Consider the following 22,547-nt stretch of genomic DNA (forward strand, 5'->3'; position numbering starts at 1 on the left):
GAGGCTTGTCAGTGGTTTGAATATTGCAGTGAACCCTCTGAGGTTATGCTGATGTAGTCTTAATTTTATTTTAGTCTTTGACACATCTATGCCTACATCCTGGACAGTGTTCTTGCTCTTTTCTTTCTTCACAATTGAAAGTATTCTTTGCTCATACACTACAGTGGTCTTCCGCAGTCTACCAGTTTTGCTATTACTGAGTCACCTGCTTGTTAACAATGTATCAAACAGCTGATTTTATCACACCCAGTGTTTTGGCCATAGCCGCGGGAAGTAGGGATGCTTGCGTCTGTACTTCCCGCTCCCGTCTGCTGTCTGTCCTGGCCCCTCGCTGGTGGAATGGCCTCCCCGTGGCGGTCAGAACAGCAGAGAATCTTACTACCTTCAAACGCAGACTAAAGACTCATCTCTTCAGGCTGCACCTCTCCCCACCCCTCCCTAGCCTATAGTTTAGCTCAATGTACCTAGTTAGGGTAATACGATTACGTTAGTTTGGCAGGATTGTTTTTGTCTGATTAGGCAAATGTGATTCCAGTGCTAGTTTGTACTTAGTAGGATTGTTGTTTGCTGAACAGGTTACTCTACAGGGTTGGAGTCCTGATCTGTGGTCACTTCTGGCACTACGATCTTTACTTAACTCTAGTGTGTTTCTTTTGCACCTCTGCACTTTGAACTAATGCACTTGTTGTACGTCGCTCTGGATAAGAGCGTCTGCTAAATGCCTGTAATGTAATGTAATGTAATGAGGGTGATGCAGCACCCCCGCCCCCAGGTTCAGCACCCCCCAACCCCCAGGTGCCAGGGTGGGATGTGGGAGTAAAAAAACACATTGCATATTGCATATTTAAGAGAAATAAATATATTTATTTTATTCATTCATTCAACCTTTATTTAATTCTCGGGAATACATTGGGCCCTCATTTTCAATGATCCCGAGATTACATTATGTAGCAATAAAACATAATAAAAACAATAAAATACAAACAAAACACAGATAAAAAAATCAGTTAAAACAGTTACATACATAAGCAGGGAGGTTTGTGATCATGTTTTTAAATTAAACTGTACAACTGACAAATCTTTTTTATTTTATTTTTATTATTATTGCGATCAAGTGGCGAGCGTGACTATTTCCGGTCATTGGCTATGGCTAGCATCAAGGTGAAGGAACTCTCGCGAGCTTGCTGCTGTTACAGTGGACCTGTGCTAATCGTGCATTCAGGCAGCTGGGAATTGGGGAAGTTCTCATTTGGGAACATCCCACTTCCTAGTTGAGAGCGTTCACATGACGACAACAAACAGGCAACATAGCCCCCCCCCCCCAGGAAATCTGCTCTATTTCTGCTGTCAGAATACAGAAAAGTGACAATCAACTAACAAAGAACTCCCTTACATTAGTTAAATGCTACCCACTACCCTTTCTAATCTCTACCGAAGAACTAATCTGCTAGCGTCAACTGATTTCTGTTAGTTACCATAAGATAATATTAGTTAATGCTAGCTACACACATATCTTTGTAATCTCTACTGAAGAGCTAACTGTCAGTACCGTATTGACAGTTAGGTAAGTAGCTAGCCAGAAGGCTAACATTACATTAGCTACACGAAAACTAGCTACACGAAAACTAGCTACATGACGAAGACAAATTTAGGAAAGTAAACTGCGAAGTATCGTTTAACATCACAATCACCTGCGCTAATGAGTACGACCTAAATTAACAATGAAGTGACTTATTTGTGCACGGAGCAACGTTTCACCACAAACGCTGCGATGTCGAATGATGTCAAACCTACTTCTTGGAGCTCTTGAAAACCTCCCACTTTCCTAGTGGGATGTTCCTAGTTCAACAGGCGTTCAGGTGTATTCTCCCACTCAGAGGTTGGAACTTTCCCACTTCCCAGTTTCTCATGAACGCACCAAAAGCTTCTGTAATTCATCCATTACATGGATGAATTACAGAAGATTCATTACATTACATTACATTCATTTGGCAGACGCTTTTATCCAAAGCGACGTACAAGAAGTGCATTTTCATGATCGTAGACAACTGCTGAACACGGGTTCAGTAAGGTACAATTACTTATTTTGTACAGCTATTTCTAGCCGAGAACAGATTTCTAGCCGAGAACATGGTGCTACCTTCAATAATACATCCATGGGTGCTACGCACGCAGTTTAGCTAACGTTAGTTACTCTTATACATGATGGCAAAACACCCAAAATCCACAGAACATTTATTTATAATAAACAAAACAAAAAGGTGAAACTGGGAACCCCTGCCGGTGATGCAGTAGCAGCTGTTGTGAGTAACATTACATCTACTTCGGTCCAAAGAATTAGCAACAATACAACGCCATCGTCGATGCTACTTCAAGCACAGAGGATAGCAGCACAGCCAATGTTAGCTGCAATGATTCTGCAGACTACAATGACAGACACGCGTCTCAAACCTGGCCTCAGATTGAAAAGGCCCATATATGATCAACATCAAAAGTAATTAAAAAGTATGCAGCAACCAAGAAGGAAGCTCCAGTTTACCATCTAATGGTAGGGCTAAGGTTGATTTATTATTTTGCTTGCTTGGATGTTTTGTTATTCCTTGTGTTACGTCCTGCTGTGTACTGGGTACTTTTGTGTACTTATTTCTACAGCTGTGATGTGCCAGTCCCGTAGGATTGGCTGAAGGTACTCATTGGATCCGGCCTATCCTAACCTCTGCAGCATCTGACTGGCTCCTTTTCCTCGCTGCGGTGGACCAACCAGGAAGCTGCTGCCCGTATAAAAGCCTGGTGGTCGCCTATGTTCGGGGCTTGTCTTCTTAGCTGGCCCGTTGCGCTAGACTTCAGTGTCAGATAATGGGGGTGTCGGTTGAGTTGACAGCGCAGCACCCCCTACTCAAAACATGTTCCCGCGGCTATGGTTTTGGCTATGTCTCTGATCAATTTTTCCACCCCATGATGGCCTGATTTTAAGTCAAAATGGTCTCGCAGCATGTTTCTTATCAGGACAGCCAGGTAGCTATTTACTTAATTATATTCAAACCAGAGGCTAGACTATAATGTAGTCAAGCTATAACGAGACTAGCTACTCTATATAGTCATCTTTACAGTATGATGTTGTAACTTGGCTTGCTTGCTCTTACAAATTTTAACATTATTTATCGAGTCTTGGCTTGCATTGGATGGGCATTAATTTATAATAGTGATTGAACTTTTGCAGGCGCTACTTCACAGCCATGCGTATATTTTAAAAATAATGCAATAATGCAAATAATGTAAGTCCTATCCAGTCAGAACTGAGTATTCAGCCAAGCTGTTTTATACTATATGACCAAATGTATCTGGACACCCCTTGGTCTGGGGCTGTTTTTCTTGTTTTTGGCAGGCCCCTCAGTTCCAGTGAAGGGAAATCTTAATGGTACAGCATATAATCACATCTAAAAGCAATAGTTTGGGGAAGGCCCTTTCCTGTTTCAGCATGACAATGCCCCCAGGCACACAGCAAGGTCCATTAGAAATGGTTTTGTCGAGAACAGTGTGGAATAACTTGACTGGCCTGCATAGAGCATTCAACCCCATCCAACACCTTTGAGATCAATTATTGGAAAGCTAACTATGAGCCAGGCTTAATCGCCCAATCAGTGCCTGACTTCACTAATGTTCTTCTGGCTGAATGGAAGCAAATCCCTGCTGCAGTGCTCCAATATCTAGTATAAAGTCTTCCCAGAAGAGTGGAGGTCGTTACAGCAGCAAAAGATGGACCAACTCCATATTAATGCTCATAATTTTCGATGAGATGTTTGATGTCAGGTGTCCACATACTTTTGAGTTGAGAATAAAATTATCTGTATATCTAACACTGATTGTGTTTATTTACACAAGCATTATGACTTTATTATGATGTGCATTGTTATGGTACATACATATTCTATACAACGATTGGTGCCAAGATGCGTTCTAAAAATATATTCTTAAACTCATGTCCCCTACTGGAAAATAAAATGAATTTCTGGGTTTTTGCTAACACCTGAACCTCATTCTACTAGCAACAGTGTATTTTCTTATGACATAGCCATCTGGCTTAACCTGTGTATAAGCATTTATATTGAGAGTCTTTTGCATAACAACATCTGTTAAGAATGATCTGCGACCTCCTGCTCCTGTCTTCTTCTAGAATTGTTAGGAGGGAGGAACTTGGTTTAAGCATCTTGTGGGGTTTTAGCCAGAAGCTCCAGTGGAGAGCAGCTAATGATTTAAAGTTAAAGGACTTTGACAAGCGAGCCAGAATGGGTCCTGGAGTGGACCTTACTGAGCCGATTTAAAAGCGGTCAGTGGTCTCTTCTCCACATCTGCACATCCTTGACACAGAACTCTCACCCAAGACTAAAAATAGGAATGGCAAGACAGCCCTGGAACATTAGACTTCTTCAGTAACACACTGGGATGTGTGCCGCCAGCATTTAAACCATGACTCAACATGTACAGATTAGTTTCACAAAACAGCTATATCTTAGGAGGGATAAAGGATGTGTTTGGGGAAAGCCCTGAAGGGAAGGATATGCAACAGAAATGTTGATTGTTGCAAAAAGAGGGCATGTGCACTAAGAAGCAGTCAGAACAGCCAACAGGAATGTATGGACACTGAACCTGTAACAGGAAGCAGGGAAGACCTGCTGGGTCCTCCCTCTTGCTGTCATCTGTTTGCGCTCATGGTTTGGAGGTGAAAAAGCACTGGATCTCTCTGGCATGTTATAAATGCAACCATTTGCTTCAGAAGATTAAATTGCATAAACAGAGAGACTGTGGTGCAAGCCCTGTGAACATTCTGGTATCGTCTTACATCCTTAAAATTTGTAATGAGATGCAGCCTGAATCAGATTACTTACCCTCTGAATCAGATGGCTTACCCTCTCTTACCCCTAATTCATGCCTCCTTTAATGCACTTGTTTTAACAGATTAATGCATTTGAATTGCACAATATTACAGGTGGGGTTTTGTTCTTTTCAAGGATTCCAGTAGGTTAACAAACTAAACATATGAAAGAATATTAGAGTTAAAAGCTGTTAATGACAATGGACCTCATTCACCAACCGTTCTTAAGAAGAATTTTCTTAAAATCCACATCCGCAGTTTTCACGATTCTGACATTCACCAGTTTTCTTATTTGGGATTTGTTCTTAGATAAGAACAGAATCTACGCACACTCAAGAGCACACTTACACACATTTGAGCGCTGACATGTTTGTGCAAAATAATTGGTTATTGCGTTTTCTTCAATTCTACAGTTGTATATTATAGGATTTAAATTACAATAATATTTGTATCATTTATAATATTTTTTAATAATTATTTTCATTATTTTACAAAGCATTATGGTCTTTTAAAATAAATAAACACTACACTAACACTTCATGGTGGACAACTGGCAAACACAGAAACAATGTACCAGGTTAATGGTAAATATATCTGTATAATTTTCATTTCTCGATCATAATGTGTGTAAATGATTGTTAACAGTTAGCCTACATGTACCAAGTACCTTAATGGCATGTCGCTAATAACAACAAACAACAGAGTTTATGCCTTGCTTCCATTCTCGTGTGTTCGGCAGGTCCTCGTCAAACTCTTAATTTCGGAAATGTATTGTGACCAACAGTGGGTGATCTCATTGGTCCACCTCCTTTACATCCCCAGTGGACATACGTATTTTTCATGTGATAAATTTACCAGTTGCCATGACCGCCTGAATGCAAACACCTTGTAAATACGACTTTGTCACGTGATAAATTTCCGACATTAGCAGTTGAAGAGGAAGAGGAAGAGAATGCACTATCTGTGTGTGCACAAGGCCCTGCAGTCTCATTCCCTTTTATGGGAATTGGTGGGGCGTTTACCTATGTTAATTAGGAACTGGCACACGCTTTCAATTTACGAGGACAATGGGATTCATCATTATAAGAACACAGGTACGAACAATTCTACGGTTTAACAACACGTCATGAATCTGATGTAGACTATTCTTAGGACCTTTCTGAAGAACAAATTTAAGAAAAAACTTAGGAAGATATTGGTGAATGAGGCCCAATGCCTCCACTTGAAAATGTTTGGTGAACAGCACCAACTGAACAACAAAGGATTAAAAGAGTGGGCATGAAATGGCCAGTAGCTGAATATGTGTCGACTTCACTAGCTTTTCATTCAAATTAAAAATAAACTGCCATGCTTAACAGGGTCATTCCTATGATAAGGTGTAAATGAAATCCTGTGTGTAGTTCACCACCCTTTTTGTCAAGTTTGGTCTGTGAAGGTACAAGCAAGGTAAGAACAGACACAATCAGTGCGTGGTATAGGTTGATATGTGGGTATGATACAGTTTGGGCAGGAGAAAAACTATCATGGCAGGTCTAGTTATCAGCTCAAAGAGGCTGATCCATATTTAAACTGACCTGTATGAAGAATATCATGTAAAGCTGTCAGATTCAGGCTGAGAACAATCATAATAATCAATAAATAATCTTAATCTGTCATTGTTATCATCATCATCATCAACATAGCCTATCTAACTGTATGCACATTGCTGGATCCCCTACAACTCACTTTTTACCTCCATACTCCTCTCAGCCAAAAACATTCCAAAGCAAGTGTGTCTCTCACTGTGACTTTTCAATTTCCCAATACATTCTAAAACAGAAAAATGTATTAAGTTGGCAGAAATATTTTTACATTTACATTTACTATTTCTTTAATATTAACACATTTGAATGTAATTTTACACCCTTTTTCTTTGATTTACATGTAACATTGAGAGTCTGGTAAATCCACCTCTGAGACAGCACCAACAAATAGCCTAAGTAGTGACACAAATCTAAACAAAATAACAATAAGTAATTATCCACTTGCAGAATAGCAATAAATATGTAGCACGGCAGATGAGCGGTAAGGAAGGGAAACGCACATTTGATTACAGCTGGGTGAGGTAGGCCTGCTTATTGCTAGGCCTACAATACACCGCATTGTGATCATTGTGAGATTTTGAGTGTCGGACAATCTGCAAAAGAACAGAAGTGCCGAGCCTTCAAGCTACCGGTGACAGGTCCCATGACTGTATGGCAAGAACAAACAAAACATTGAGTGCATCGCTTTACCAGCCTATGACTACATCGCTCATCTCCAGAGGAATTCAGCCGGCCCAACTGCTTTCCCTGGAGCCACGAGGCCTATACTTAGAAAAAGGACACATTACTGAAGAATGAAAGCAATGTTTGGGCTGAAGCGGCCTGCTGTTGCTTTGAGTCTGTGCCAGACCTGGTAAGAGGGTGGAGACTTCCACTGTAGTTTTACTGTAAAATCATCTCTGGCTCTAGGCAGAAGCCTGTTAACTTTTTTAGTCAAGGCTTAGCAGAAAAACAAAACTTTGCAATACATGTGTCAGACAAACAACACTGCATGTTCCTTTTACTTTACTTTCCTTTAAGTATATATTACTGATAGAAAGTATATAGAGTGAGTTCCCTAATGTTTGGGACAAAGACATACTTTGTCTTGATTTGGGTCTGTACTCCACAATTTTCAGATTTGTAATCAAACAATTCTCATGGTTAAAGTGCACATTCTCAACTTTTAAGGATAAGTTTATACATTTTGGTTTGACCATGTAGAAATTACAGCACTTTTGCAAACAGTACCCACATTTCAGGGCATCATAACGTTTGGGACAAATGGCATCAAGTGTTTCTGGTTAGTCTGGTGCATTCAGTTGCTTCACTAGTACAGGTAAAGAGAACTTTCAGCATCAAGTCTTGATTCTAGGCTTTTGATTGTCTTTGGAGCCTGTTATTGGCATTTGTCAACATGAGAACCACAGCTGTGCCAGTGAAGTCAAGGAAGACATTACGAGGCTGAAAAATAAGAAAAATAAAAACAGTCAAGAGACATAGGGAAAGCCTTAGGCTTACCAAAATCATCTTTTTGGAACATCATTAAGAAGAAAAAGAGCACTGCTGAGCTCAGTAATCAGAAAGGGCCAAGGAAGACATCTACGAATTCTCCATAATAATGATAAACCCCCAAACACTTGTCTGACAGATCAGAAACACTCTTCAGGAGGCTACTGACTACTGTTCGCAAACAACCTCACAAGCAGAACTACAGATGTTACACTACAAGATGCAAACCACTAGTTAGCCTTAAAAAGAGAATGTCCAGGTTACTGTTTCCTAAGAAGCACCTAAAAGAGCCTGCAGAGATCTAGAAAAAGGTCTTGTGGCTAAATGACACCAAGATTAACTTGTATCAGAGTAATGCCAAGAGCAAAGGACCTCCCCTTAATCGAAAGCTCCCCCCATCCCTTCATCTGTGAAACACGGTAGTGGGGGTGTTATAGTTTGGGCATCTACGGCTGCTATAAGTAATGGCTCATTTGTCTTCATTTGTGATGCAACTGCTGATAGAAGCATCATAAGGTATTCTGAAGTGTGCAGAAGCATCTTATCTGCTCAAGTTCAACCGAATGTCTCCAAACCCATTGGACAGCAAGGTAATGATCCCAAACATACAGCTAAATAACCAGGAGTTTTTCAAAGTCAAGAACTGGAAAATTCTTGACAGGGCAAGTGACCCAATCTGAGTCTAATTTAACATGTATTTAATATGCTGAAGAGAGAATCTAAGGCATCTAGCCTCCGAAACAAGGAGCAGCTGAAGATGGCTACAGTACAGGCCTGGCAGAGCATCACCAGAAAAGATAGTCAGCACCTGGCGATGCTTATGAGTCACAGACTTAAAGCACTCATTGCATGGAAAGGGTATGCAACAAAATATTATATATGACCACTTTCATGTGCATTTAAACAATATTAATATGTCCTAAACATTACGGTGCCCTGAATTAAGGGGGGGGGGGGGGGGGGGGGCACTATGAATAACAAGTGCTGTAATATGTTTAATTATGAGTCTAAAAATGTGGAGTACAGAGACAAATCAAATATACAAATCAAATAGGGAAATATTAGGCAGACTGCACATTTATTAATCAACTAAATAAGTTATTCAACCAATCCATCAACTGGATTAGAATATGTAACTACTCATCGGACAGTGGTCTTCTACTATTCACTCAAGTGAATGCTGGGATTAATTTTCCAGTTCTTGACTTTGAAAAACTCCTGGTTATTTAGCTGTATGTTTGGGATCATTACCTTACTGTCCAATGAATTTGGAGACATTCGGTTGAACTTGAGCAGATAAGATGCTTCTGCACACTTCAGAATACCTTATGAGGCTTCTATCAGCAGTTGCATCACAAAGAAAATAAACAAGGTTTTTCTGTGCCTCAAACTTAGAATCCACAATACAATGTCTTCCCTTGATTACAGACACTGTCAGAAGGATGATCTGCAGAATCTGAGAGACTGTCCAAGGCCTAAAATGAATTCATACCATTGTTCATTGGGTCCGACAAGATGAGGCCTACATTCCGTTTTGTCTTCAAAACACTGAAGATAGCTAAAGATTTTGGTAAAATTAATTTGGCATTGTGGTATGTTTGCAGAGCAGGAATTATCACAGCAGCTGTGTTGGCAGAAATAAAAAGCCAATCTGAGATTCAAACTGGCCAATGCAGCATCAGCCCAAGCACAGCTTTGGTTTAAGGAGACAATGGATTATATCACCGATTTCCTTAGGGAGAAAGTGCATACTGGCATACCCCTTGTGCACAGATACAAATCGAGTGGATATTCATTAACACAGTATTTGTTAGTTTACGCTGTCATAAAAGCAACACTCAGTGTCCATAACTTGATCCCAGTGACACTACAAAATGTACTTCATTAATATAATATTTATTGTGTAATCATCAAAGCAAGTGACTATTCTGACTTAGCAACAGCTTTGGAAATAATGTTATTAGTTCTCAACTTAACAGTACCAACTCCCAATGGGTTTAAATATGTTAGTTATTTATCATTTGTGTTTAATAAGACAATGAATGCCTTGTCTGGGACGAATAACTGATGCTGCTGAGATTTCACATATCTTCTGTTGATAGTCATTTCCAAATGTGCCCAGATGGTACAACTAAGTGAGCATACAACTAAGGCCACAGCCAACGCTCAGAGCTGCCTGCATAAATGGAACTCTGATGAGGTGTTCTCCTGGCAAAATACAAAAAGTTATCCAAGGTTATAATTTTCTAGCAATAGCAGGAGTCAGGCGTTCGGCGTGCTGAAAATTCTGAAAATAAAATAAACATTCTTTTTTTTTTAGCATTTGCATGTGTTTAATATCATAAAACACATCGGACTAATGTGGTTATACAAATACTAAATAATTTTCTTCATTCTCATTTTAATGATAGTTGCTGCACAGATAGAAAAGTCACCTGTTCCGTCTACGCAGCCGCACTCGCGTAAATGTAATGTTGTCCGCCAAATATCTGGATGCTCAGTTACTAAACAAAAGCTTATACTATGCGCCAAGCAGTCTGCACAAAGGCACACACTTCCTGGCAGCCAGAGGACAGCATTTGCGAATCCACAGGCAGCAGTAGACAAGGTTAAACTGTAATATACCGGCGTGTGATGTGCCATCCTCTTAGAAAACTGGCCTCACGCTGTCCAATCCATAATACGAATAGTATTTTAACCGGTCATGTTAGGCCGAGAGACTGTAGTGAGCACTGGGGGCAGAGAGAGGCAGAATCCCCTGTGGCAACACGCCCACGTTCCCAGACTCACCTGACAGGTGACGCGTCAGCCGGGAGGGAGAGATAAGCTGGGGGTTTAGCGAGGGAGAGCAGAGCTTCCTGACGTGGCAGTCTGAGTGCATGTTTGCCAGAGCGATCTGCTCAAATAAAGTGATTTTTGCATACTTGAAACCCAAGTCAGTCGTTTTTCTCTGCAAAACTCCACATTGGTGACCCTGACGCTTCTTCGGACGATTCCGAAGTTGTGCTTTTCTCTGTGAAAGATGCACGCCGTCGCTCTCAAGCTCCCGGAGTTCTGGCAGGAACATGCCGCCGTGTGGTTCGCTCAAGCGGAGGCTCAGTTCGCGTTGAGAGGCATAACGCAGGAGGACACGAAATACTATTACGTGGTTGCGGCTTTGAATAGTTCAACAGCATCGCGGGTATTAAGCCTACTCCAGGATCCTCCGGAAGAGGATAAGTACTTGTCTCTTAAACAGCTCCTTTTGGAGACTTTCGAGCTGTCAGAACCTGAGCGGGCTCGCAAGCTCCTTACACTGCCTGGTTTGGGTGATTCTAAACCTTCGGAATTAATGGACCATATGCTTACACTTTTGGGTAACCACCAACCTTGCTTCATATTCCGGGAATTATTTATGCAGCAGATGCCCAGTCAAGTGCGTGCAGCTCTTGCAGGTTCCCCGTTGAAAGACCACAGGGCGCTGGCCAGGGAAGCTGACAAAGTTTTAAACTCCAGCCGGCTGCCCGGTCCTGCAGTAAGGGTGGTTGGCGCTGCGGATGGGCAGGCTATCCGGGAGGATGTCATCGCCGCTGCCCAACAGCAACGACTTACAGCGGGCCTCTGCTACTACCATGCCAGGTTTGGCCCACGCGCTAAGAAGTGCCGTCCACCTTGCTCTTTCGGGTCGGGAAACGGCAGAGCCGACGCTCATTAGCTGCGTTGAGTGTCGGCCAGGCTAGCAGTTTGCTTTTTGTTACGGACTCTGTTTCTGATCGGCGATTTCTATGCGACACAGGCGCGCAGGTTAGCGTCCTCCCTGCGTCTGCTTTGGACGTACAGACTGGGGGTCGTGGACCACCTCTGGAGGCAGCCAACGGCAGCACTATCCCCACTTTTGGCAGACGAGCAGTGGACCTGTGTTTTGACGGACAACATTTCCAGTGGGTGTTTGTGCTAGCGTCTGTGTCTACTCCGCTGTTGGGCGCAGATTTTCTGTGTGCTAACAGCCTGCTGGTCGATGTCAGGAACAGACGGCTGGTGAATGCGGAGACGTTCGCAACGCTTCCGGGTTCTTCCAGCAGCACCGGGACGTCCAAGCTGTCTAGCGCCCTGTCATCTGCGGATGTGTTCCAGCGCCTCCTGAGGGAATTCCCGGACCTCACCACGCCCACGTTCTCTTCGGCAGCCGTCAAGCATGGAGTGGAGCATTATATCGCCACTACGGGTCCGCCTGTCCACGCCCGGGCAAGGCGGTTGGACCCGCAGAAGCTGGCTGTGGCTAAAACGGAGTTTGACTCCATGGAACGCTTGGGGATTGTGCGGAGGTCCAGCAGTCCTTGGGCCTCACCCCTCCACTTGGTTCCGAAGACAGGGGGGGGGTGGCGACCGTGCGGGGACTATCGACGACTGAATGACGCCACGACCCCTGACCGCTACCCTATACCGTACATACAGGATTTCTCGGCTCGATTAGCTGGGAAGGTTTTGTTTTCGAAAATTGATTTAGTCAGGGGTTATCACCAGGTTCCGGTTCAGCCGCAGGATATCGCTAAAACCGCGGTAATAACCCCGTTTGGGCTATTTGAGTTTTTACGCATGCCTTTTGGTTTAAAAAACGCGGCCCAAACTTTTCAGCGCTTAATGGATAGGGTTTTGCGGGATATACCTTTTCTTTTCGTTTATTTAGACGACATCCTGGTAGCCAGTGCCTCCAGCGATGAGCACCAGGCCCATCTCCGGGCCCTTTTTGCGCGCCTCAGCGAACACGGGTTAATTATTAACCTGGCCAAATGTCAATTTGGGGTTCCCGTGGTGGATTTCCTCGGCCACCGCGTCACCAGGGAAGGTGCGGTGCCCCTCCCTTCCAAGGTCGAGGCTATTCAAAATTTTCCGCGACCGGTTACAGTTCGTGCTTTGCAGGAGTTTTTGGGCATGGTAAATTTTTACCATCGCTTCCTTCCCAGAGCCGCTCAGCTAATGCTGCCCTTGTACGCTGCCCTTAGAGGGGCCACAGCGAAGCAACTGGTAAGTTGGTCGGTCGAAATGTCGCATGCTTTTTTTAAAACTAAAGAGGCATTAGCGAATGCTACTCTCCTTACGCACCCTTGGCCGGACGCGCCGGTTTCTGTAACTACGGATGCGTCAGATGTTGCGGTTGGCGGGGTGCATGAACAGCTAATAAATGGGGTTTGGCAGCCGCTTGCTTTTTTTAGCCGCCAGCTCCGTCCTGCTGAGTGCAATTACAGCGCGTTCGATCGCGAGCTCCTTGCTCTTTATTTAGCTGTGCGTCATTTCCGGTTCCTGCTCGAGGGCCGCACGTTCACGGCCTTCGTAGACCACAAACCTTTAGCTCTAGCTATGGCTAAGGTTTCGGAGCCGTGGTCCGCCCGTCAGCAAAGGCAGTTGGCATTCGTCTCCGAGTTCACCACGGACATCCAGCATGTTGCAGGTAAGGACAACGTGGTGGCTGACTGTCTTTCGCGGTCCATAGTGGACGCGGTCAATTTAGGGGTGGATTACGCGCAGATGGCTGCTGACCAGGCGTCTGATCCAGAAGTGCAGGCGTTACGCACAGCGACTACAGGTCTGCAGCTGCAGGAGGTAAGCTTTGGTCCTTCAGCCACTCCCCTCCTTTGTGATGTGTCCACCGGGGTCGCCAGACCAGTGGTGCCCGTGGTTTGGCAGCGGCGTATTTTCCAGGTTTTACACAACCTATCCCATCCGGGCCGCAAGGCGTCGCAGAAGCTATTGTCTGAAAGGTTTGTGTGGCATGGCCTGAAAAAGGATGTCCGTGACTGGGTGAATGCTTGCTTGGCGTGTCAACGGGCTAAAGTTCACAAACACACCAAGGCTCCTTTAGCGCCGTTCGCCGTCCCTGAAAGGCGGTTTGACCACGTTAACGTGGATCTAGTGGGGCCGTTGCCTCCGTCGCGGGGTTACACACACCTTTTTACAGTTGTAGATAGGACCACGCGTTGGCCGGAGGTGATACCGCTGACGTCCACCACCACTGCTGAGGTGGCTCGGGCGTTTATTAATGTGTGGGTCTCGCGTTTCGGGGTTCCGGCCGATTTATCCTCTGACCGTGGGGCTCAGTTCACGTCCGAGTTGTGGGCGGCGATAGCTCGGCAGTTGGGGGTGACGCTGCATTGGACTACGGCGTATCACCCTCAGGCTAACGGGATGTGCGAGCGCTTCCACCGTTCGTTAAAGGTGTCCCTCCGCGCTGCGCTGCAGGGGGACGCTTGGGTTGATACGCTCCCGTGGGTCTTACTGGGTCTTAGGACGGCCCCTAAGGCTGATTTAGGAGCATCATCTGCGGAGCTAGTTTACGGGCAACCGTTGCACGTACCAGGGGAGTTTTTACCTAGCTGTTCGGTGCCTTGGTCAGCTACGCGCCAACTCCCGGTTCTGAGGGACGGTCTGAAATCGTTTGCCCCGGTGCCTACGACGCATCACGGTTTGCCACGCTCCCACGTTCATCCAGGTTTGGGTGAGGCGCGCTTTGTGTTTGTGCGACAAGATAAGTATCGTGGCCCGTTGCAGCCTCCTTACGAGGGACCGTTTCGAGTATTAGAGTCCGGGGAAAAATTTTTTGTTTTGGATATCGGTGGTAGGTCTGACCGCATTACCGTAGACCGCTTAAAGCCGGCGCACGTAGATTTAGATTCGCCGGTAGAAGTCGCTTGTCCTCCGCGCAGAGGTCGACCTCCCGCTCTCGGGTCGAGAAATCCTACCCCTGGCTTACATCCTGACCCTGGTAACAGCCCTAAACCTGACTCTGGTATGGGTCCTAATCCGTCCGAGGCGGCGGGCAAGAAACTGGGGAGGTTTAGCCGTGTCATCCAGACCCCTAGGCGGTTTTGCTGCCACAGTAAATTCTGGGGGGGCTTGTGTAGTGAGCACTGGGGGCAGAGAGAGGCAGAATCCCCTGTGGCAACACGCCCACGTTCCCAGACTCACCTGACAGGTGACGCGTCAGCCGGGAGGGAGAGATAAGCCGGGGGTTTAGCGAGGGAGAGCAGAGCTTCCTGACGTGGCAGTCTGAGTGCATGTTTGCCAGAGCGATCTGCTCAAATAAAGTGATTTTTGCATACTTGAAACCCAAGTCAGTCGTTTTTCTCTGCAAAACTCCACAAGACTAAAATTCTGCATTATGAATAATGATTAATGATAGTTTCTAAGCTAAGTGGTTCGATTCATGATATAGTAGGCTCGTGTATCGCAACTGTGGCAGCTTAACGCGCACGCCGTATAGGTGACATCACTGTATGCTTAATGTGCACAGCAGCAATGCAACTTTGCGTTTTGTAAAGCCTGAGAGCGTATAAACGTGTTGCTGAAAAAGACAAAACATATCGTAGGCGTCCTCAAATTTTCATTATGCACACACAACATAGGAGGAAATGTGAAGCGCAACTCACCAGGTACGCTCCGACCGTTCCTTGTGCCAACATGAGCGCACATTCCGACACCAGGAATATTTTAATATTTGAGAAACACGAAGACTTTTCATGTCTGTTATTGTGTTGTTCGTCTCCAGCATTCCGACTCGTACTCCTCTGCTTTTTTACCTGCATATTTTTTTGTAGCTTGCAGAGCTTTAGCTACTTTGTATCGCAGCGTAAAATGAAACAACGAGAGACCCAACACTGACAAAACATTAAAAACACACCCGTCTCTGTATTTCCTAAACGCAATGTGTCTCGCGACCCGTCTCTTATTTTTCGCCCACGGCAATTTCCAACGCACATAAAGCTTATCAAACCGACTGTAATTTTACAGTCAGCCTGCAAAGCACAGTTCTTGAACGAGTTCTACACATTGCCACCTCGACGATGAATCGGAAGACACGCAGGAATATACGAACTCCCTGACGACCTTCTTGTAGATACTGCAGAGTACCGGGCGTTAGTGTTTCCGAATAAATGCATATTTCCCGGCCGAGATTAATTCACTGAAAGCCCCCCAGTGCAGATATAGTTAAAATTCAAACCAAGACGATCGGCTGCGTCCTGCCACACAGTCCGCCCGTGATCAGCTTTTGCATGTAATCTTAACTCGCCTCTGTCTCATGTTCACTCCCCCTGTGCTGTGCGTTTGGGGTATTTCTTTCAGCGCGGACCATACAGTGGCGCTGTGTAGCCTGCACTAAATGTTCATCAACGAAGCTGAACGAAATGTCTCTCTCGCGCCCTCATTCAGAACAAACAGGCAGTAAAGACGCAGCTGATTAGTGGCTTGCTTCTGGCAAGCCCACTCTTGTTATCTTTCATTTTTTATTTTATTTTTTATTATCTACACTTTCTGCTCAATTTACCTAGCTCTCACTAGTCCTACAGTTTTTGCACTACATTCAAACTTTTTACACTAAAATGACTGGCTAGTTCCAGACATTATTGGTTGTATTCAGATTTTTGAAATATTCAAAATTTTTTGAAATGGGACGTTTAGTGAAACGCTTTAGTAGGACGCATGTGCAGGTGGTCACTCACGGCACGAGATTTTTAAGCACAGCTTTATCGCCTAACGTTACTTTAGCTAACCGTAACCCTAACATGTTAGCGTTTCGCCTACTTTAGTTATCCTAGTTAGCGTGTACGGATGCTATCCTGCACGCATGAGTAGGAGCTACAGACACACAGCTACAATCCGCGTACGGATGCTAACCTGCACGCATGAATAGGAGGTAATGACACTCAGCTACAACCACTGATACAGATGTATGGACACACGGACACTACAACCACCGATACAGATGTATGGACACACGGAGGAAAACATATAACGTTACAGAGGTGAGGACATGCCATAGCTAGCTAGCTATATAGTTAGCCAAGTTTTACTCATGACACTTTTAGGATATGACTAATCCCTGGAACATAATCGCTACTTGCTGATCCCTGGCTGTATATGTAACGCTACGGTGTGCCGTGTGTCTGGACGGTTTCATGCTTCTGAGCTATGCGCCCTCATTGAAATGCATTGAGGCTTGAGGGCAGTGCCAGTTGGAATTTGAAGCAAACCCACACAATTCCTTCAGGAATTGTAAACTTTCTAGTTATTATTATTAGGGGTCCAAACAGTGAAGCTGTGGGAACCCTATTGTTTTTGTTCCGATTATTCTTATTTACTTTTCTCCCCTAAAAGTGTTTGTGCAGCAAAAACCGTAAGACCTATGAACATGAAACTTCACAACATGGTCCCAAATTTCCCCCACTACTCAGACCCCAAAACCTGAGGTACTGTGCCCATAGGTGGCGCTGTAATAATCAAGTTTGCCTTTTGGCTCATATCTCAAGAACAGTCCTTCTTCATGTCAATCTCTCAAGTCATGTGCATCTTTGCTCCACTGGTCTTCTGCTCTAAAAATGTCAAATTTTGCGACTTTTTCTCAATTTTCTCAAAACCCTATTTTCAACATCTCGTCGGAAATCGTTGGATTTGAGTAGGCTTGAAGGAGTAGGATTGTTCAAAATCAAAACACGACTTGCAAGAAAACATTGGTAGGTAGCTAACAAGCAAAGCTAGCCTTAGAATCTAGGTTATTTGATATTTACAATCCTACTCAAGTTAGCTAGCAAGCAGTGAAAAAACAAGCATGTTCTAATGAAAAAATGTTTCAGAATCAGCATCTAAATGGTATAATGCATTTATTACTTTCTAGCCAGCTTGCCAGGTTAAAATTAACTGTGGCAATTCCTTATGACAATTAATTATTTTCCACCACGTAAGTAATTCAGTTCAAGTAAACCTAACGTTGATACACACTCCTCTCTTGAGCGTCTAGCAGTGATTATAGCCTAACTATCGAGATTCTAAGTAACTGGAGATAAAACTTTTTTTGTACTCCACGTAGATCATAAACCCTTGAATATAAAAACGACTCATTGTAATCGGCTGAGAAATGTAAACGTTATAGTGCTTTTTATCCAGAAAAACCGCAGCTCCCCCGTTTACTTGTATTTGTTTTCAGGCCAGTCTTGCCTGGTCCAATATGGCAGTGATGTTGACGTATCGCAGCAACGGGCCGAAGCAGTGAATGAGGGGTCTATGTATATGTGTCTATGCCATCATCTTGCATGTATGCTTTGATCATTTTGAACACGTTTATGTTGCTAACTAACCGGCAGCACCATTAGATATTTAAATTTTAAAAATTTTTTACAGTTATTTGGCTGCTGTATGACTTATGCTAGCCATACAACATATTAAGTTAGTAGCTAGCTACAATCCAGTCATATAAAGTTGTGCAAAGTCATACAAAGATTGACAATGATTAAGTGAAAACTGACCGAAAATGAAGTGCTAGCGATATTTCAAGAGAGTCCCAGATAGCAAAAATAGCAAGTCTCTTGCTATCTGGGCATGAGGCTGAATTAGATGTCAGACTGAAGCTTCATGACACTGAATGATGCTCTGTCATGATTGTATGGAAGTTATACTGAGAAGTGTGAGCCAAATACAGAGGCCAATCAAAAAGTTGCCTCTTAGCTATCGATACAGTGGTTTTGTGTACAGCTGTTCCAGCTGGAATAATGCTATTAACAATGAGCCTCACATCAAGAACGCATCTAAAATAAATACGTATTAGGTTACTTTAATTGGCATATAAACATGATGTCACTATAAATCTCACCCACAGACTGAGACCACATGCTTGGGAAATTTGGTTCTATAAAGCCAATATTCTCAATTTCAGAAATTGAAATTTGGTGTGATGGGTGCTCAAGGATCAGAAACATGAATTTTAAAAGGAAAAACTGAGACTTGACTAACAAACTGTTCACAGAAAGCATTTAAGTCCGTGCTTGCAGTAGAATGACAGTGCAAACTGAGGTAATTAAGCCAAACATTGTAGACAGTGCAACTACAAGTGAAGTGACTAAATGCCGGACATTGAAAGCATTTCATTTTTAACTAGTAAAACTAGTAACACCGAAAATTGATTTCTCAGACCCACATACATCTGTCTTTATTCCTTTAAAATGACAAGTCAAGCAGGTTGTGTGCATTTCACTGTTCGTGTCCTTCAGAAAAGCGAAGAAAAACTAATTGACAGATTGTATTTACTATGAATGTTTATAATCTGTCAGGAATATAATTGATATATGCTTGAACACAAAGTTAAATGTAAATTTTTAGTGACAGCATTCTTTTTAAAGTTCGCAGTATATTACTGTAGATGTTGATAATAGTGTTATCATGATATGATAACATCATTTTATGAAAATTTGATATTGTGACAGCCCTAGTTGGAACATTATATTTGTGAGATATTTATATCTAGCACACACGGTTAAGCAGTCAAGTCTGTTTACGACTGCGACTGTATGCTGAGAGCATCGTCTTAAAAACGGCCTCAGGTCAGATCCATTTGGCTATCTGGGTAGCTACATAGGCCAGCTTAGCTAAGGTGTAACTTTCCATATCTCATCCAATTGAACTTTTTATACATCATACTTATACTTTGGTTTAAATACACAACATAAATTATGCATGCCATGTTAGAAGAGCAAATAGCTAGCTAATGTTGGATTGCTAGCTATGTGAGAGCTGTTGGATAGCTAGTCACGTGCTATTGATGAAATTAAAGGTTATGCTAAGTTAACATCACTAGCTACTAGCTAGCTAGAAGAACAGCTAAGTTAATCAGTAACTTTCATTAATTCAACATAGCTAGCTTTAGAAAATAATAGTCAAAATCTGATTTTAGGCTAAAATACAACTAGCAAGCTACTGTAGCTATTGTGATTTTTAACAAGTGAATAAAGTTAGGGAAATTAGACCACTAAATTAACGTTAGCGTTATCTAACGTTCGAGCCATCTGAACTAGCTAACATTAATTAACATGTTAAAACAGTGTGACAATATTGCATGTTGGTACCAGTTTTCTGAAACAGTTTAATAGTTTTAATAATAAATTCTTAACATATTTGTCATATTTCTGCTAAACATATGCTTTCAGAACCACATTTCTTGGTACAATGCCGAATGTCTTCTGCTACTCATGCCTGCCCCACACATCCGCGTGCGTTTTTTTTCCCAATAATGTTTCAAGGTTCAAAGTCAAAAGCCAACTGAAACTCCAGGGTAAAGATGCCACTAGCGGCTGATCTAGGATCAGATTTTCTTTTCGGCTAGTAGGCAGATTGTAACAGAATTGTTGAATTCAAATGATTAAAAAGAAAAAATACAATGAACAAACATTCAATGTATACATTTTTTCCGCTTCTGGGATTTATATCAAACTGGACAGCATATGATCCATGAAAACCGTTGATTAGCTTTTGAATAGTCTGTGATCATGCACGCATTGATTAGATTAGATTAGATTAGATTCAACTTTATTGTCATTGCACAGAGTACACGTACTGAGACAACGAAATGCAGTTAGCATCTAACCAGAAGTCCGCAGGGAGTACAGCCTTGATGGCCGCCTCCTGGTTGTCCCTGTCAAAGTGAGCGTAGAAGTTATTAAGCTCGTCAGGGAGGGAGGTGTCACTGGTTGGGGGGGAGGTGTAGGTGGGTTTGTAGTCCGTGATGGCCTTGATGCCCTGCCACATGCGTCGCGGGTCGGAGTTGTAGGTGAAGTGCTCCTCAATCCTTAGCTTGTGGCTGTGCTTGGCCCTCTTGATGCCCCTTTCCAGGTTAGCCCTGGCTGAACTGTAGGCCTGCGCGTCACCTGATCTGAAAGCGGCGTCGCGTGCCTTCAGCAGTAGGCGGACCTCTCTGTTCATCCACGGCTTCTGATTGGGGAATGTTGTAATCTGTTTGTGGGTGGTAACACTGTTGATGATAGTGTTGATATAGTCCAAAACAGAGGAGGCATAGGCATCAATGTCTGTGTGGGAATCCAGGGTGGCCTGAGTGGCAAACATACTCCAGTCTGTGTGTTGAAACCGGTGCTGTAGGACAGAGTCTGCTCCCTCTGGCCATACTTTAACTGTTCTAACTGACGGTTTCACACGTTTGATGAGTGGTGTCTATTTAGGGAGTAGGAACAATGAGAGGTGATCAGACTGTCCTAGGTGGGGGAGGGGAATGGCTTTGTATGCCTCAGCCATGTTAGTGTAAACATGGTCTAAGGTCTTGTCCCCTCTTGTAGGGCATGAGACATGCTGATAGAATTTGGGGAGTACAGTCTTTAGGTTGGAGTGGTTGAAATCTCCCGCAATAATAAAGGCTGCCTCCGGGTGTGTAGTCTGTTGTTAGCTAATGGCGGCCTGCAGTTCTTTCATAGCAAGCTTAGAAAATGCTGGGTAGAGATAGCCGATGAGGAGATAGCCTTAGCTTGGCTCTTAGCCCTCCTCTTGTCCCCCGCTTTTGTTTGCGGTCTCGACGCCGCCTGCGAGTACTTTCGGCCGGCGGAGCCGGGTTGGTAGCCTCCGGTGTCCTGGCGGTCTCAGAGTAGAGCCGGAGATCGCTGATAAAGTTGTCCGAGTTGAATAATCCTATATCCATAAGTTCTTGTCGGGTGTACGATACGTATGCAAAACTGTTCTGAGTGAACAGACTTAAAACGACTAAGTAGATAACCGATAATTTGCGAAAACTGGAGAGACTCTGAGCCTCGCGTTGTGCACGCGCCGCCATCTTGGTTTTGACTGCACATTGTATGGGAAAGCACCGAAATTAGCAATCTGCCATGAACTGGTCTGCGATTTACAACGAAAACTGGGTTTGAGCAGGCGGGTGGCGAAGGTGCAAATCACACACCAGACAGACAGATACATTCCAACAGATACATTGTATGTGGTGAAACGGCAATTTGATACATTGGCTATTAAATGTAAATATTCAACACTTGAACTATATTATATAGTGAACTATATTTATCAAGTTATTATATTTAATATTATTTATTATATAACACTTTATGCAAGTCAACTTTTCAGCCATGACATAATCCTACACCCCAATTCTGAAAATGTTCATGATCCTACAAGATGATGTGTCTCTATTGGCCAGTCTTGGAGTGACAGTTTGGCTACACACAATCAGATTTGATTTCAAAAGGGTAAATTGTCCCCTTTGCCAAATATTTTTTCCCATTCAGTAGTTCCATCATGGAGGACACAGCGATGGCGTATAGTCTATATGTGACAGGTTCTGGTGTTTTGGTCCTCAAGTAGGGCAAGGCCATTTTTCAGTTTTTTACAGATTATGATAGTGCAGATTATAAGATTTCAAATGATGTGTCATACATTGAAATGAAAACTGAAAATAGTTGAAGAAGATATACTTATTTGAATGTTGGTACTCTTTGGAACTTTTCACACTTCTCACAGGGAGATAATGGGTGGGAACAATAGCTAGTTAACTCCACCCCAACCACTCCCCCACTAGAGTACCTGTCAATCCTTGCCCATTTAGGGGGTACCCTATTTAAAGCTTTATAACTCCAGATGTGAACACCATAGAGAATAGAAAAATGGCTTAAATGAAGCAATACATTTGTGCCATTTACAATACTAGCTTAGATTAATCTATATTCATAATTTTGTAAGAAATAAAGTGCCACAAATGCAATGGTCTAGGCAAAAAATCTAAAATGAATTTGCTCTTTTTTAGTTCGCAATGAAATACTGGGATATTGCAGGTTAAAGTATACATGTCC

The 22,547-nt window shown here is 43.3% G+C and overlaps 1 protein-coding gene across 2 annotated transcripts in view; it reads right to left on the minus strand.

Annotated features, from left to right (window-relative positions):
• LOC118227105 (solute carrier organic anion transporter family member 3A1-like) overlaps window positions 1-22,547 on the minus strand; it is a 221,505-nt gene that overhangs the window by 169,223 nt on the left and 29,735 nt on the right. Inside the window, exon 1 of one of the 2 annotated variants that reach the window (XM_035417249.1) lies at window positions 15,351-15,506. The exons of the other annotated variant lie outside the window; for it this stretch is intronic. Within the exon in view, the coding sequence (XP_035273140.1) occupies window positions 15,351-15,506 (156 nt within the window). Of the gene's footprint in view, window positions 1-15,350; window positions 15,507-22,547 lie in introns of those variants that run through there. 2 annotated transcript variants of the gene reach the window in all.

Source organism: Anguilla anguilla, chromosome 5, assembly GCF_013347855.1.
Source record: "Anguilla anguilla isolate fAngAng1 chromosome 5, fAngAng1.pri, whole genome shotgun sequence".
NCBI lineage: Eukaryota > Metazoa > Chordata > Actinopteri > Anguilliformes > Anguillidae > Anguilla > Anguilla anguilla.